The following is a 12,632-nucleotide window of genomic DNA, read 5'->3' as shown; positions in this document are numbered from 1 at the left end:
GCTATTGGTCACTGCTCATGGCTTCTTGCTTGCTATTGGTTATTGTTCATTGCTTCTTGCCTAGACATTCTTTCCAAAATATATTTTAGTACATTCAAAACCCACCAGAAAAGTCATGGGAAAATCCCAAATTTTTAGTTAAAGTTTGAGCAAGATTAGAGCGAAAACCTTCCAAAGGTGACACTTGTTTGGGTGAGAACTGTCTAAAAGGAGATTTATCTAATTAGATATATTTCCTTTTACTTTATGTTGTGTCTACAGGGAACTAATTAATTGTAACAGACAAAAATCTGCCCAGGTCATCATCTACTCCTCGCTACTCATTCAGGCATCTTCAGGAAGCTAAGGAGACGCCATGTTACTTTAGCCTGTATAAAGAGGCCAATTAACACCTCCAGATCCCGAGCATTGAAAATAAAAGGCAAACACCCCCCCCCCCCCCCCCTTACTTTACATCACTATTGCTTCAGGATGCACTATTGCTCTTTCTGAGGGTGGTCATGCATGGCCCAGTTAGGTCAAGTAGGTTTTAACTGTTGCTTGAGATACCTGGACTATACGGGAGTAACAGACAAGTGGTAATAGCTGTCTTCTCCAGTGCCTGTTTATGGCCATTATAATTTGTAATTTTATCCAGGTGATGTTAGTGCTCAATCTTTTCAGTGTATAATGTGTGTTTTTGCAGAGAAAGAGCTAATAACCCCTCCATTAAGTGGTTTAATTCTCCCTGGTGTAACAAGACAGAGTTTACTGGATCTGGCACGGCAGTGGGTAAGCCTTTGATAAATTGTGTGATTGACTGTTTGTCCAGAATTCTTCTTTTATTGTTTCTTCTATAGCCATATTAGCATTAGTGGTTACTAGTAGTCTTGACCTGCCATTTTCTTGGACTTACAATGCAGGATATGGAACTTGCACCTTAAAGTGAACCTGTGACGTGCACATGCAGAGCAAAGCCACAGGTTCACTTTACTGCAGCTCCCTTTCAGTTGCCTATACTTACCTTGTTTTTATTCACCCACTGGGGAAAAGAGAGGAAACCCTGTGTAAGTTCCAACTCTGGTCTGAGACTGTCTACCTACTGTCACATAACAGCACAGGTTCCTGAGTCTCTCCTGCAACTAGAACTGCATTGGGAAAAGTAGACATGTGATTTGCAAGCTTTCCATAGCCAGATGTCCTGGGTATTTTTAGTCACTCTTGATGGATGAACAAAGTGAAGTTTGGGAGAAAACAGCTCTCCAGGGTTCTTCAGTCTCCATAAAGTGGGTGCACTGGAAAGCTCTTGGCTTTCTTTGGGCTCATAGGGGTACCTAGATAGGAGACAGCATTGGTTAAATCTGCAGGCTGATCCTCAAGCCTCTGCCATTACTCCTCTGAGAGTAATGGCAGAAACCTAGGTGAGAAAGGTATGCGCTGCTCCTGAAGCCTTCTGGAATAGGCATGTCACATGTCCCAGGAGACATAAGCTTCAATACAGTAGCTGGAGGAGGGGGGACCCAGCAGCACATCATCAGGAGGGCGCCAGCTGCCTAAACAAGGAAGAGACATAGAGGTTGATTTACTAAAACCAGAATGTGCAAAATCTGGTGAAGCTCTGCATAGAAACCAATCCAGCTTTCAGATTTTTTTTTGTCAAAGCTTAATTTGAATAAGCTGAATTTAGAAGCTGATTGGCTATCAAGCACAGCTGCACCAGATTTTGCACTCCCCAGTTTTAGTAAATCAACCCCCATAGACTCAAGCAGAGGATGAAATTCCAGGTTGTCAGTCTCAGACCCTTTTGGAGCTGCACTGCAGGCAACACCATTACCTTTAGTGGATTGTGAGCTGGAAGCACCTGGGACAGTGACACTGTTATACATGTGTCTGGGATCCAATATTTTGCACTACAGGGCAGGGGCAATAAAGTTTTTGAAACAAGGCTACAAGCCTTGAATACTCTCCAGCCAGCTGCTGGTAGCAGAAGATGTTCAGGCAGGTGGAGGTGACCAGGTAACTGTAGGCGGGCAGTAAAGACCAGCAGGGGCATGAAGGTGCTTCCCTGACACTAAATGCCATGAAAGAATGCGTGGCACGTTTGCACAACACTGCACCCAGCAGTTGGCCTTAGTCCCTCAGCATTAACGCCTTCCGCTGTAAACCAATGGAAAGCTATGATTTTAAATGGTTCCCAGGGGTCCTAGTAGCTCCTGGTGCTCAGCCTGCATGGCCTACAAACAAAGTGAGTCTTCAGAGGCGGTGGTCACACCTAGGGCTGTGCCACGGCTCTGGACCTGAAAAAGTGCTCCATGGCTAAATGCAGTGCGTTCAGGTCTGGAAAGCACCACAGTGCAGAGCCAAGTGTCCTTAAGGTCACAGTCCAGGCTAGCCTCATAATCCCCCAGTCCAGCAGGATCTGCGTCTGGGTTTGACCTGCAAAGCTAGTGCTGAGGAAACGTCTATTCGGATAGCTAGGAATAGTCACTAGCTCAAGTAGCTTGTAGAGGAGTCCTAATTGAAGAAAAAAGGTAATCCTGATTAAATAAAAAAATAGCTAAAATTAAGGTTAGACTTTTCTCAGCACAGCAGAGAAAAGATGTCTATCCCCCTGGGCACCAAGTAAAAAATTGAGGCATGCTAGGAATAGGAGGGATATACCTGGCTGTTTACAGTATCTTTGCTTGGGAGCTTATATTTAAAAAGGAGAATTGTAATTCCCCCCAAAGTTTTATAACTCGTACTTGCCCATCTCCTGTAAGCCCCTGGGAGCTGCACAAACCTCTTCACTGGCTGGGTTCTGCTTCTTCTATGTGTGCGTGCCATAATCTCCATTTTATTCCTATGGAAAGGTTGTCTACCATTGGGATTTATAAGCGATGGCCTGTTTATTATAGGAAAGCATTGAGATTGTTCATGAAGCAGAGCCCTGTCAGGGGAGATTCCAGTTGAAGCTGCTGTGCAGAACCCAGTGGATGTTTAGAGGAGGAAGGACGGGTAATTTAAAAGATGTGAAACGCTGGGAATGGAGGGGGGGGGGGGGAAGGGGGTTGCAGTTTTTTGATAGGGATATTTATAGGCTAACTGCACTAAAGGTAAAGCTATCCTTTAAAAAAATGTCTGCAATAGAACAGTGGCCAAAGTCTCTGAATAAAGTTAGTTTTTGCTCCTTTTCAATGGAAGATCAATAGACGACACCGAAAGGCTGCATGCTAATCTCTCCACTACATCATTCTAAAATCGAACGGGTTTTTCTTTTTGGTGTGATCTGTTTAAATTGTGAAAAAAGCGCTTCCCAAAGTGCTTCTTTAAAACCAAAGTATTTTGTGTTTTAATGTTTTGCAGGGAGAATTCAAAGTGTCAGAGAGCACAGTTACCATGAATGATCTAATTAAAGGGCTTCGGGAAAACCGAGTATATGAGGTCTTTGGGGCAGGAACAGCCTGTGTTGTATCCCCAGTAAACCGGATACTCTACAATGACAAAGTGAGTACTGTGCTACAACAAATCACAAACCTAAAGTCAATCCCTCTTATATTAAAAATAAATTGTCTGAGCAGATCAGGTGGCGATAATTTGTAGATGTCTTGAAAAACTCCTAGCCTATTATTTCTCAAAAGAGGGGCTGTTCATACGCACCCATTGCAGGCTCCTCGTCTTTTAAATTCAAACAGCCTATTAAAATATGTAGCGCTAGGGTGTTACACAGCACAAGATTCAGCAAGTACACGCCCACTGACCACGTGAGGTACTTTTTTGGTTTCTTACTCCAGTTGATTTTTTTTTTTTTTTTTTTTACACAACGGGAGTTGATCAGTTGACCCGATCTCCACCGGCACCTGCTGATCATTCATTCCATTCTGCCAGTACAGAAGACATGGATCCCGTGTTTCTGTAAAGCACCTGCCCTACTACACTAAAACATTTGCTAGGCACACCCTAACCCAGGGCTTGACAAATCCCAGGTGGCATTGGCGACTAGAAACTGAGTCCGGGCACCTAGGATTTCAACCGTCTGCTGTCAGGCATCGGGTCGCCGCTTCACTGATCCAGAGATTTGAAATCCCAGCGGCTCCTATCCATACTTCCCAGTGTACTGACAAGAGGCATTCTAATTGGTCAGCACAGTCTCATGCTGCCTCTTCTCCACTTTCAGCACATCCATAGGATGCACTGCTCAACTTCTGCCATTCTCAGCCCTCCTCGTTGCGGTCAACTGGCACACATCTATCTGACATTGGGTAAGAGTACCCGGTCCGCGGCTGAGCGGTGTGTGAGGTGGGGAAATGGTGGCCCGGGTTCTGCACAGAATTTCACGTGTCAGCCGCTCCCCATCCCACTGCTCCAATCTGCCTGTGTGTCACTGCCTCCTCAGCCTCTAGTGGAGGTGGGGAATGCAGACTGAGCCCATCCTGCTGTGGCTAAGGGAAGGGCACCACCTACAAATAGTTGGGGGGCACAGTTTACCTTTAATTGGCCAGGTGTGGGAGCATTTGAGGAAGGTGGAGGTGGGAGAGTGCCACACTTCTGGAGGATTCCTCTGTACACACCATAGAGCTGAGGGGACCTCACTGTACATATCTGCCTGAGACTTTCACTCCCCCCCCTCTATTTCCTTCTCCCTCCCCCCCCCCCCCATCTCCCCTTCTCTACCTCCCTCTCCTCTTTTTTCTTTTTTTTTCTCTTCTTTCCCTTCTTATTTATTTCTTGCTTTCTTTTTTTTCTGGGCGCCGGGCAGCTGATTTGAAAAACTGGCTCCTAACTTTTTAGCTGGCTCCTTGATTCAAAGAAAAATTGTCAAGCCCTGCCCTAACCCTTCGATTGCCCCTTCCCTACCAGTGTCATTAGTACAGTGACAGTGTATATTTTAACACTGATCACTGTAATAATGTTACTGATCCCCAAAAAAGTGTCAAAGGTGTCTGATTTGTCCGCCGCAATATCGCAGTCCCGCTATAAGTCCCTGATCGCCACCATTACTAGTAAATAATAAATAAATAAAAATATCCCATAGTTTGTACACACTATACCTTTTGTGCAAACCAATCAATATACGCTTATTGGGATCTTTTTTTTTACCAAAAATGTGTAGCAGAATACATATTGGCCTAAATTGATGAAGAAATATTTTTTTTTTTATTGGATATGTTTTTATAGCAGAAAGTTAAATTTTTTTTTTTTTTTTTTTAAATTGTTGGTCGTTCTTTGTTTCTAGCTCAAAAAATAAAACCGCAGAGTTGATCAAAAACCACCAAAAGAAAGCTCTGTTTGTGGGGAAAAAAAAGGACATACATTTTATTTGGGTACAGTGTCGCATGACTGCACAATTGTCAGTTAAAGTAACGCAGTGCCGTATCGCAAAAGATGGCCTGGTAAATCTTCTGGAGGTCAAGTGGTTAAATATGCAAACAAAAAATGTAATTGCTGAAAAATTGAGCACCAGGTCTACCTTACCTACTGTTTTTGCAGTATTATTTTTATTATATTTTTTTATATTTCTTAGAAACATGAACATCCCCTATCAAGGATAATAAACTTATTAAGGAACTGGCTCTTTATTAAGGATTGGAAACGTATTAAGGATGTAGCATCCAGCTCTTTATTAAAGCGGTTGTAAACCCTTAGAACAAAAAAAAAAAAAAAAAACCTGCAAGACAAAGGCATAATGGGCTAGTATGCATCACATACTAGCCCATTATGTGTAACTTACCTTAGAACGAAGCCCCGACACGGACCCCCGGACATCGCTGCGGGCGCTGCCATGATCCCTCGCCGTCTCTTCCGGGTTCGGCGGCTCCGGCGCGGTGATTGGCCGGAAGACATGGCTCCGGCGCGATGATTGGCCGGAGCCGCGATGACGTCACTCCCGCGCATGCGCACGGGAGTGATTTTTCCGGCAAGCTCCCGGCAACTTAATTGAAGGTCCCCCCGTACCTTCAGAGCGCATGCGCCGCTCGCGAGAGCGGCTGCATGCACTGTAAATATCTCCTAAACCATGCCGGTTTAGGAGATATTCTTTGTACCTACAGGTAAGCCTTATTATAGGCTTACCTGTAGGTAAAAGTGTCAAAAAGCGGGATACTACCGCTTTAAGTATAGGAAACTTATTTTGGATGTAGGAAGACCATCTCTTTGTTGCTACAGTACTTGTACACTGAGGTGCAGCAACTGAAATACATGTGCAGTATCTCCCCAGCAGGTGGCGCAAGTGAAATATGTAGTTAAACTTCTCATGGAATATGCAGTAGCTATAAAGGAGGGACACCTGTCTGTGCTCCTGTTCTTTGGACTTAAATTACGATTTAGGTTTTTGTATACAATGCTTGTGTGCTAAAGGATTTCTAAGTCACATCATCTTCAATACAAACTTTGCACTGCAAGGAGATATTTACTTTTGTTATTGAGCAAAGGATAGATCCTCTGTCAGGGTTTTATGTCTTTATACACTGCTCAAAAAAAATGAAAGGAATACTTTTTAATCAGAGTATAACGTCAAGTCAATTAAGCTTCTGGGATATTGATCTGGTCAGTTAAGTAGCAGAGGGGGTTGTTAATCAGTTTCAGCTGGTTTGGTGTTAATGAAATTAACAACACGGGCACTAGATGGGCAACAGAGAGCTAACCTCCAAAACATGAATGGTTTTACAGGCAGAGGCCACTGACATCTTTTTCCCTATTCCTCTTTTCTGGCTGTTTTTCACTGGTTTTGCATTTGGCAAGGGTCAGTGTCACTACTGGTATCATGAGGTTATACCTGGACCCTATAGAGGTTACATAGACATTCTAACTCCTCCAGGATGGCACATCAATACGTCCCATTGCCCGAAAGTTTGCTGTGTCTCCCACCACAATCTCAAGAGCATAGAGGAGAATCCAGGAGACAGGCAGTTACTCTAGGAGAGCTGGACAGGGCCAAAGAAGGTCCTTAACCCGTCAGCAGGACTGATATCTGCTCCTGAATCGCAGATTGCCACCATTACTAGTAAAAAAAAAAAAAAAAAACACAATAGAAATGAGATAAATCTTTCCCGTAGTTAGTAGACGCGATAACTTTTGTGCAAACCAATCAAAATACATTTATTGCGATTTTTTTTTTTTTTGTGTAAAAAATATACAAAGTATATTCCACACGCCAAGGATAATAAATTGTGTATACAAATAACCTACGTGCCTAAAAGTAAATAGATGGAAAAGCAGCTGCTGTAGGATAAAGGGTAGATTGAAAAAGAATGGTCTTATATGAAGGCCAAATACGGCGCTTACTAATGGGTAGCACTATCCATGCCAGCCTCTGTGGTAAGTATAAATAATCAATAAATAAATAGTGATATGAATAATGGTTATAAAATCAGGTAAACAATTAAAAATAAAATTGATAAATCATCAAAACCTCGAATAAATAATCAAATAAGTGCCATAGTGTGCATAAGTGACTTGGTAAATAAAGGATAAAAATTAATAATGCATGATAAAAACGAAAAAACATATATTGAGTATAAAAAGTCCAGAGTAAACAGTGACTGTAGTGCTCAAATATAAAGTCCTCAGTAAATGTGAGTCTTCAAATAAAAATTTGAAGGTGCAGGTGCTCAGACGTGATTGGCCGTATAATCGATTCCTTGCCTCGTGTGAGTAAATAGATTGGATCACTTACCGGATCTTGTGGGTCCTATATGCCATATGGCATTAGAACCACTCGAGCTTAATAGCCCCCTGAGCTGGATTGGTTTCCTCTTTCTAGTCCTATGGGCTGGTAACGGCTCCTATAGGATCCGAGGTACACGACCAAATGTGGTAAGGAAAGGGAAAAAAGGCTCCAAACGTTTGGACCGCATAGCGTCATTACGTCACCTAGGTGGAACACAAGCTGGAAGTTAGCTCGCCACTCTGCGAGGAGGACGCGCAGCCCGCACCGCTGACCAGCAGGGATTTGATGTTTTAACTGCATTTGAACCCGATTTATGGGTAATAAACTATATGAACCTTAAAACTACTACACTATCTGGAGCCTTTTTTCTGGAAGTGGTTAATACGGCTTTAAAGTGGAGTTCTGCCCCCAGAAAAAAATGTAAAGTCAGCAGCTACACATACTGTAGCTGCTGACTTTTAATATTAGGACTCTTACCTGTCCTGGAATCCAGCGATGTCAGCACCCCAGCCGATGTTTTCATTGGGTGCTGCCGCCGCCATTGCCGAGAAGGGAAACCCGGCAGTGAAGCCTTGCTGGTTCACAGCCGATTCCCTACTGCGCATGCGCGAAGCACGCTTGGCATTCTTATTGATGTGGCAGCGGGCGAAGGAGGAGGGGGCTGGGCTTGTGACATACTTTGCTGCAGCCAAGTCCATCAGAAGTAGGGATGAGTACCTGTCAAAAACAGGTACACCCTCCCCGAAAGGTGCCAAATGTGGCACAAGAGGGGGCTGCAAACAAATAAGCGGAAGTTCCACTTTTGGGTGGAACTCCGCTTTAAGGTGCACTGCTTTAAATACACTCACCGGCCACTTTATTAGGTACACTTTGGTAGTACTGAGTTGGACCTCCTTTTGCCTTCAGATCTGCCCTAATTCTTCATTGCATAGATTCAACAAGGTGTTGGAAACTTTCCTCAGGGACTTTGGTCCATATTGACATGATGGCATCACGAAGTTGCTGCATATTTGTTGGCTGCACATCCATGATGCGAATCTCCCATTCCACCACATCCCAAATGTGCTCTCTTGGATTGGGATCTGGTGACTTTGGCTGCCATTGGAGTACAGTGAACTCATTGTCATTTTGAAGAAACCAGTTTGAGATGGTTTGAGCTTTGTGACATGGCGCATTATCCTGCTGGAAGTAGCCATCAGAAGATGGGAACACTGTAGTCATAAAGAATAAGGGATGGACATGGTCTGCAACAATACTCAGGTAGGCCGTGGCGTTTAAACAATGCTCAATTACCACCACCAGCCTGAACCATTGATACAAGGCAGGATGGATCCATGCTTTCATGTTGTTTATGCCAAATTCTGACCCTACCATCTGAATGTCGCAGCTGAAATCGAGACTCCTCAGCCGCTGGGTGGGTGAGTATCTGAAATGTGCAGAACACACCACCTGGTAAGCAGGGTTTGAAAATTGGAGGGGAGGGTAACGATCCACCTCAAATACAACCCCTTCAAAATACAATGAAATCTTTGAGGGAACAGTGTCCAATGTACAGTCTATTGTTAACTTAATATGTATGCCTTAGTAGTCAATGTTCTGCATGTTTTTTTTTTTTGTAATAATTTGGGTATCTGCTGTTTTTGCCACTTTTAGAGTTACCACATACCCACCATGGAAAATGGACCTGACATTGCAAAACGTTTCTTGAAGGAGCTCACAGACATCCAGGTAAGAAAGCTGTTTTTGTCCATTCTAGTGATTCCAATGAAGCTTCGCAATCTTTTACAAAACTGATGTCTTGTATTTACCCCTATATGTCCTGTATTACAATATAATCACATATGGCCCAAACAAACCTAAATTGTAATTTTAAAGATTTTAGGGAAATCTGACATTGATCCTACATGTGGGATTCAGTTCTTGAGCTGGGATTTTAGCTTATTTGACTTTGGTCATCTCTGAATGTCTTTAAATTCTACTCTTTAACTGAGGCACCCATGCCTTATGTTGGTACAGAGAATCATTTTTAACTCCAGCTAGAATGCCGTGAGCTGGCTAAAGCCTCCTCTGTTATCAGTGGTGAATGTTCTGTTTGTTAGTGATAACTATGTGGTGTATGAAGTTAAAAATAATGGCCAAAATTGTGTAGCTTTAGTTAGGTTTGCAACTATACAGATGCCACATTCTAAAATCTCTGAGACCAATTGGGTCCAGCCCCAGCTTCTTGTGTGGTTTCTGGGACCGAGACGGTAGAGACATCTTCCCAAGGGGCACAAAGACATTAAATCCTAACAGATTTCAGCCTTGTCTAAGCCTGTCCAGAAAAAAATACTTTGGATAAAGTTTATATGTAAACTTCAGGAAAACCATAAAATGCATTTAAAAGTATTCAAGATACATTGCCAACATTGGGCGAACAAAATCCACTGCTATTTACTTGTTCAAATCAACATAATACTTTGTTTTTCTTTTTTTAGAAAATAGCAATCAGCTGCGTTAAATAATTTACATTGGGGGGAAATAACTATTTGATCCCATGTAGATTTTGTAAGTTTGCCCAATTACAAAGAAATAAAGGGTCTATAATTTTTATCAGGTGTATTTTAAATAATAGATACAGAATATCAACCAAAAATCCAGAAAAAACACACAATGCAAATATTATAAATTCAGATGCAGTTCAGTGAGTAAAATAAGTATTTGATCCCCTACCAACCAACAATAACTCTGGCTCCCACAGACTGGCTACAGTTTATGCTCATGTGATACACCGATTAGTCCTGTCAATTTAAGAAGGTGCTTCTAATGACAACTTGTTATGTGTATAAAAGACACCTGTCCACAGAATCTTTCTTCCATTCAAACCCACCATCATGGCCAAGACCAAAGAGCAGTCAAAGGACATCAGGGACAAGATTGTAGACCTGTACAAGGCTGGAATGTGCTATAAGACAATCGGCATGAAGCTTGGTGAGAAAGAGACAACTGTTGGAGCGATTATTCACAAATAGAAAAAATAAGCATCAGTCGCCCTCGGTCTGGAGCTCCATGCAAGATTTCGCCTCATGGGGTAAGGATGATCATGAGAAAAGTGAGGAATCAGTCCAGAACTACACAGGAGGAGCTTGTGAATGATCTCAAAGCAGTTGGGCACAGTCACCAAACAAACCGTTGGTAACACAATAAGCCGACATGGATTAAAAACCTGCAGCACCTGCAAGGTCCCCTTCCTCAAGAAGGCACATGTACAGGCCCGTCTGAAGTTTGCCAATTAACAGCTAAATGATTCAGAGAAGGATTGGGAGAAAGTGCTGTGGTAAGATGAGACCAAAACTGAACTCTTTGGCATTAACTCAACTCGCTGTGTTTGGAGGAAGAAAAATGCTGACTATGACCCTAAGAACACTATCCCTACAGTCAAGCACAGAGGTGGAAACATGGTATGGGGCTGTTTCTCTGCTAAAGGTACAGGCTGACTTTGCCGCATTGAGGGGCCAATGGATTGGGCCATGTATTGTAAAATGTTGGATGAGACATTCCCTCCAAGGCAACAAAGGAGTGGCTCAAGAAAAAAAAACATTAAGGTCTTGGAGTGGCCTAAGCAGTCTCAGGACCTTAATCCTATAGAAGATTTATGGAGGGAGCTGAAACTTTGAGTTGCCAAGCGACAGCCAAGAAACCTTAAGGATTTAGTGAAGATCTGTAAAGAAGAGTGGACTAAAATCCCTCCTGAGGTGTGTGCAAACCTGGTAACCAACTACAAGAAACGTCTTACCTCTTTGCTTGCCAACAAGGGTTTCTTCACCAAGTGCTAAGTCATGTTTTGCTTGGGGATCAAATATTTATTTTACTCACTGAACTGCAACTCAATTTATATAATTTATAGACAATTTATAATATTTGCGGGCAAACTTACGAAATCTGCAGGGGATCAAAAAAATATTTTCCCCACTGTAGGCCAACATTGTCCCCCCCAGCCCAAGAAAAGCCAGCAGCAGAGGTACTGTTACCTGCCTGTACTCCCAGTTCAGTAGGCAAAGGGATGCCGAAATAGACATTCGAAGTCTGCTTTTCTATGCACACATCCGTCCAGTACTCTCTCCTTGTTACTTGGGTATACAGTATAGGTGATTGGTATGAATCTGATTTGTATACATCTACCTACTGTACGTGTATGCTTCCTAACATTTTTTGCTATCTTTCTCTCTACAGTATGGCCGAACTCCCAGTGAATGGGCATTCCTTGTATGATTGTAAAGTAACTCGAGTCAGGATTTCAATTCCAAAGTATCACAATCAACAATCTCTTGGATTTTATTTAAAGGCGTTTTTACTTTACAAGGAGTGCAGTCTTAGGACTCATCAAAAAAAAATGAAACAAGAGTGTCTACCTCCAACACTGCGAAGATTCTTGCAGTTATTTTTTATAGTTCTCAAATAGGACAGATAAGTGGCCTCTTGTATTTTAATGTATTTAAATGGTTAATGAGATTATGATCTTAGATGAGTTAGAAATGCAGTAGAGCTGTAGATTATAGAAGACTGTGATTGTACTTCTGCTGTTGTCTCCTGTAATATTGTAGATCATTTATGTGCTTGAATGGTGCTATAGAAACTCCAACAGATCTTCCTGTCGCTGCTGCTTTGCACAAGACTTCATGTCTTCTCAGCAATATGAAACAAAAATGAGATTATTCTCAATTACACTCCACTATTAAACTGTGTAAGTCACTTGATTTTGTGTCCAGTGTCATACTTGTTAATGACCCTGTGTCAGCTGTGTTGCCTGTGGACTCATGGATGGATTGCTGCAATGTCTGAACAGTAGAGGGAGCCATTGGTTGTATCATATTCCACACACCTAATGATTCCACAAATGACATGGAATAAACTACCTAGACCCTGGTGACGTTATGTGGCCTTCATGCAGCCTCCTGTGAAATCAACGGAGCCCAAATCACATAAGAATGCATGCGAATTGTTTAAATAAACAGCTGCAAATTTG

The 12,632-nt window shown here is 42.5% G+C and overlaps 1 protein-coding gene across 2 annotated transcripts in view; it reads left to right on the top strand.

Moving 5' to 3' along the window:
* LOC309568642 (branched-chain-amino-acid aminotransferase, mitochondrial-like) overlaps window positions 1-12,358 on the top strand; it is a 67,927-nt gene extending 55,569 nt beyond the window's left edge. For both annotated transcript variants that reach the window (XM_082274371.1, XM_082274372.1), the window contains exons 8-11: window positions 686-771; window positions 3,325-3,465; window positions 9,281-9,355; window positions 11,840-12,358. In XM_082274371.1, coding sequence (XP_082130497.1) covers window positions 686-771; window positions 3,325-3,465; window positions 9,281-9,355; window positions 11,840-11,878 — 341 coding nt within the window. In that variant the 3' untranslated portion in view covers window positions 11,879-12,358. The remainder of the gene's footprint in view (window positions 1-685; window positions 772-3,324; window positions 3,466-9,280; window positions 9,356-11,839) is intronic.
* The last annotated feature ends 274 nt before the right edge of the window (window positions 12,359-12,632 follow it).

The sequence above is a fragment of the Pelophylax lessonae genome (assembly GCF_965119305.1).
Source record: "Pelophylax lessonae genome assembly, chromosome: 12".
Taxonomy (NCBI): Eukaryota; Metazoa; Chordata; class Amphibia; order Anura; family Ranidae; genus Pelophylax; species Pelophylax lessonae.
Note: the sequence above shows the minus strand (reverse complement) of the source record. Positions and strands in the feature narration are given on the sequence as shown.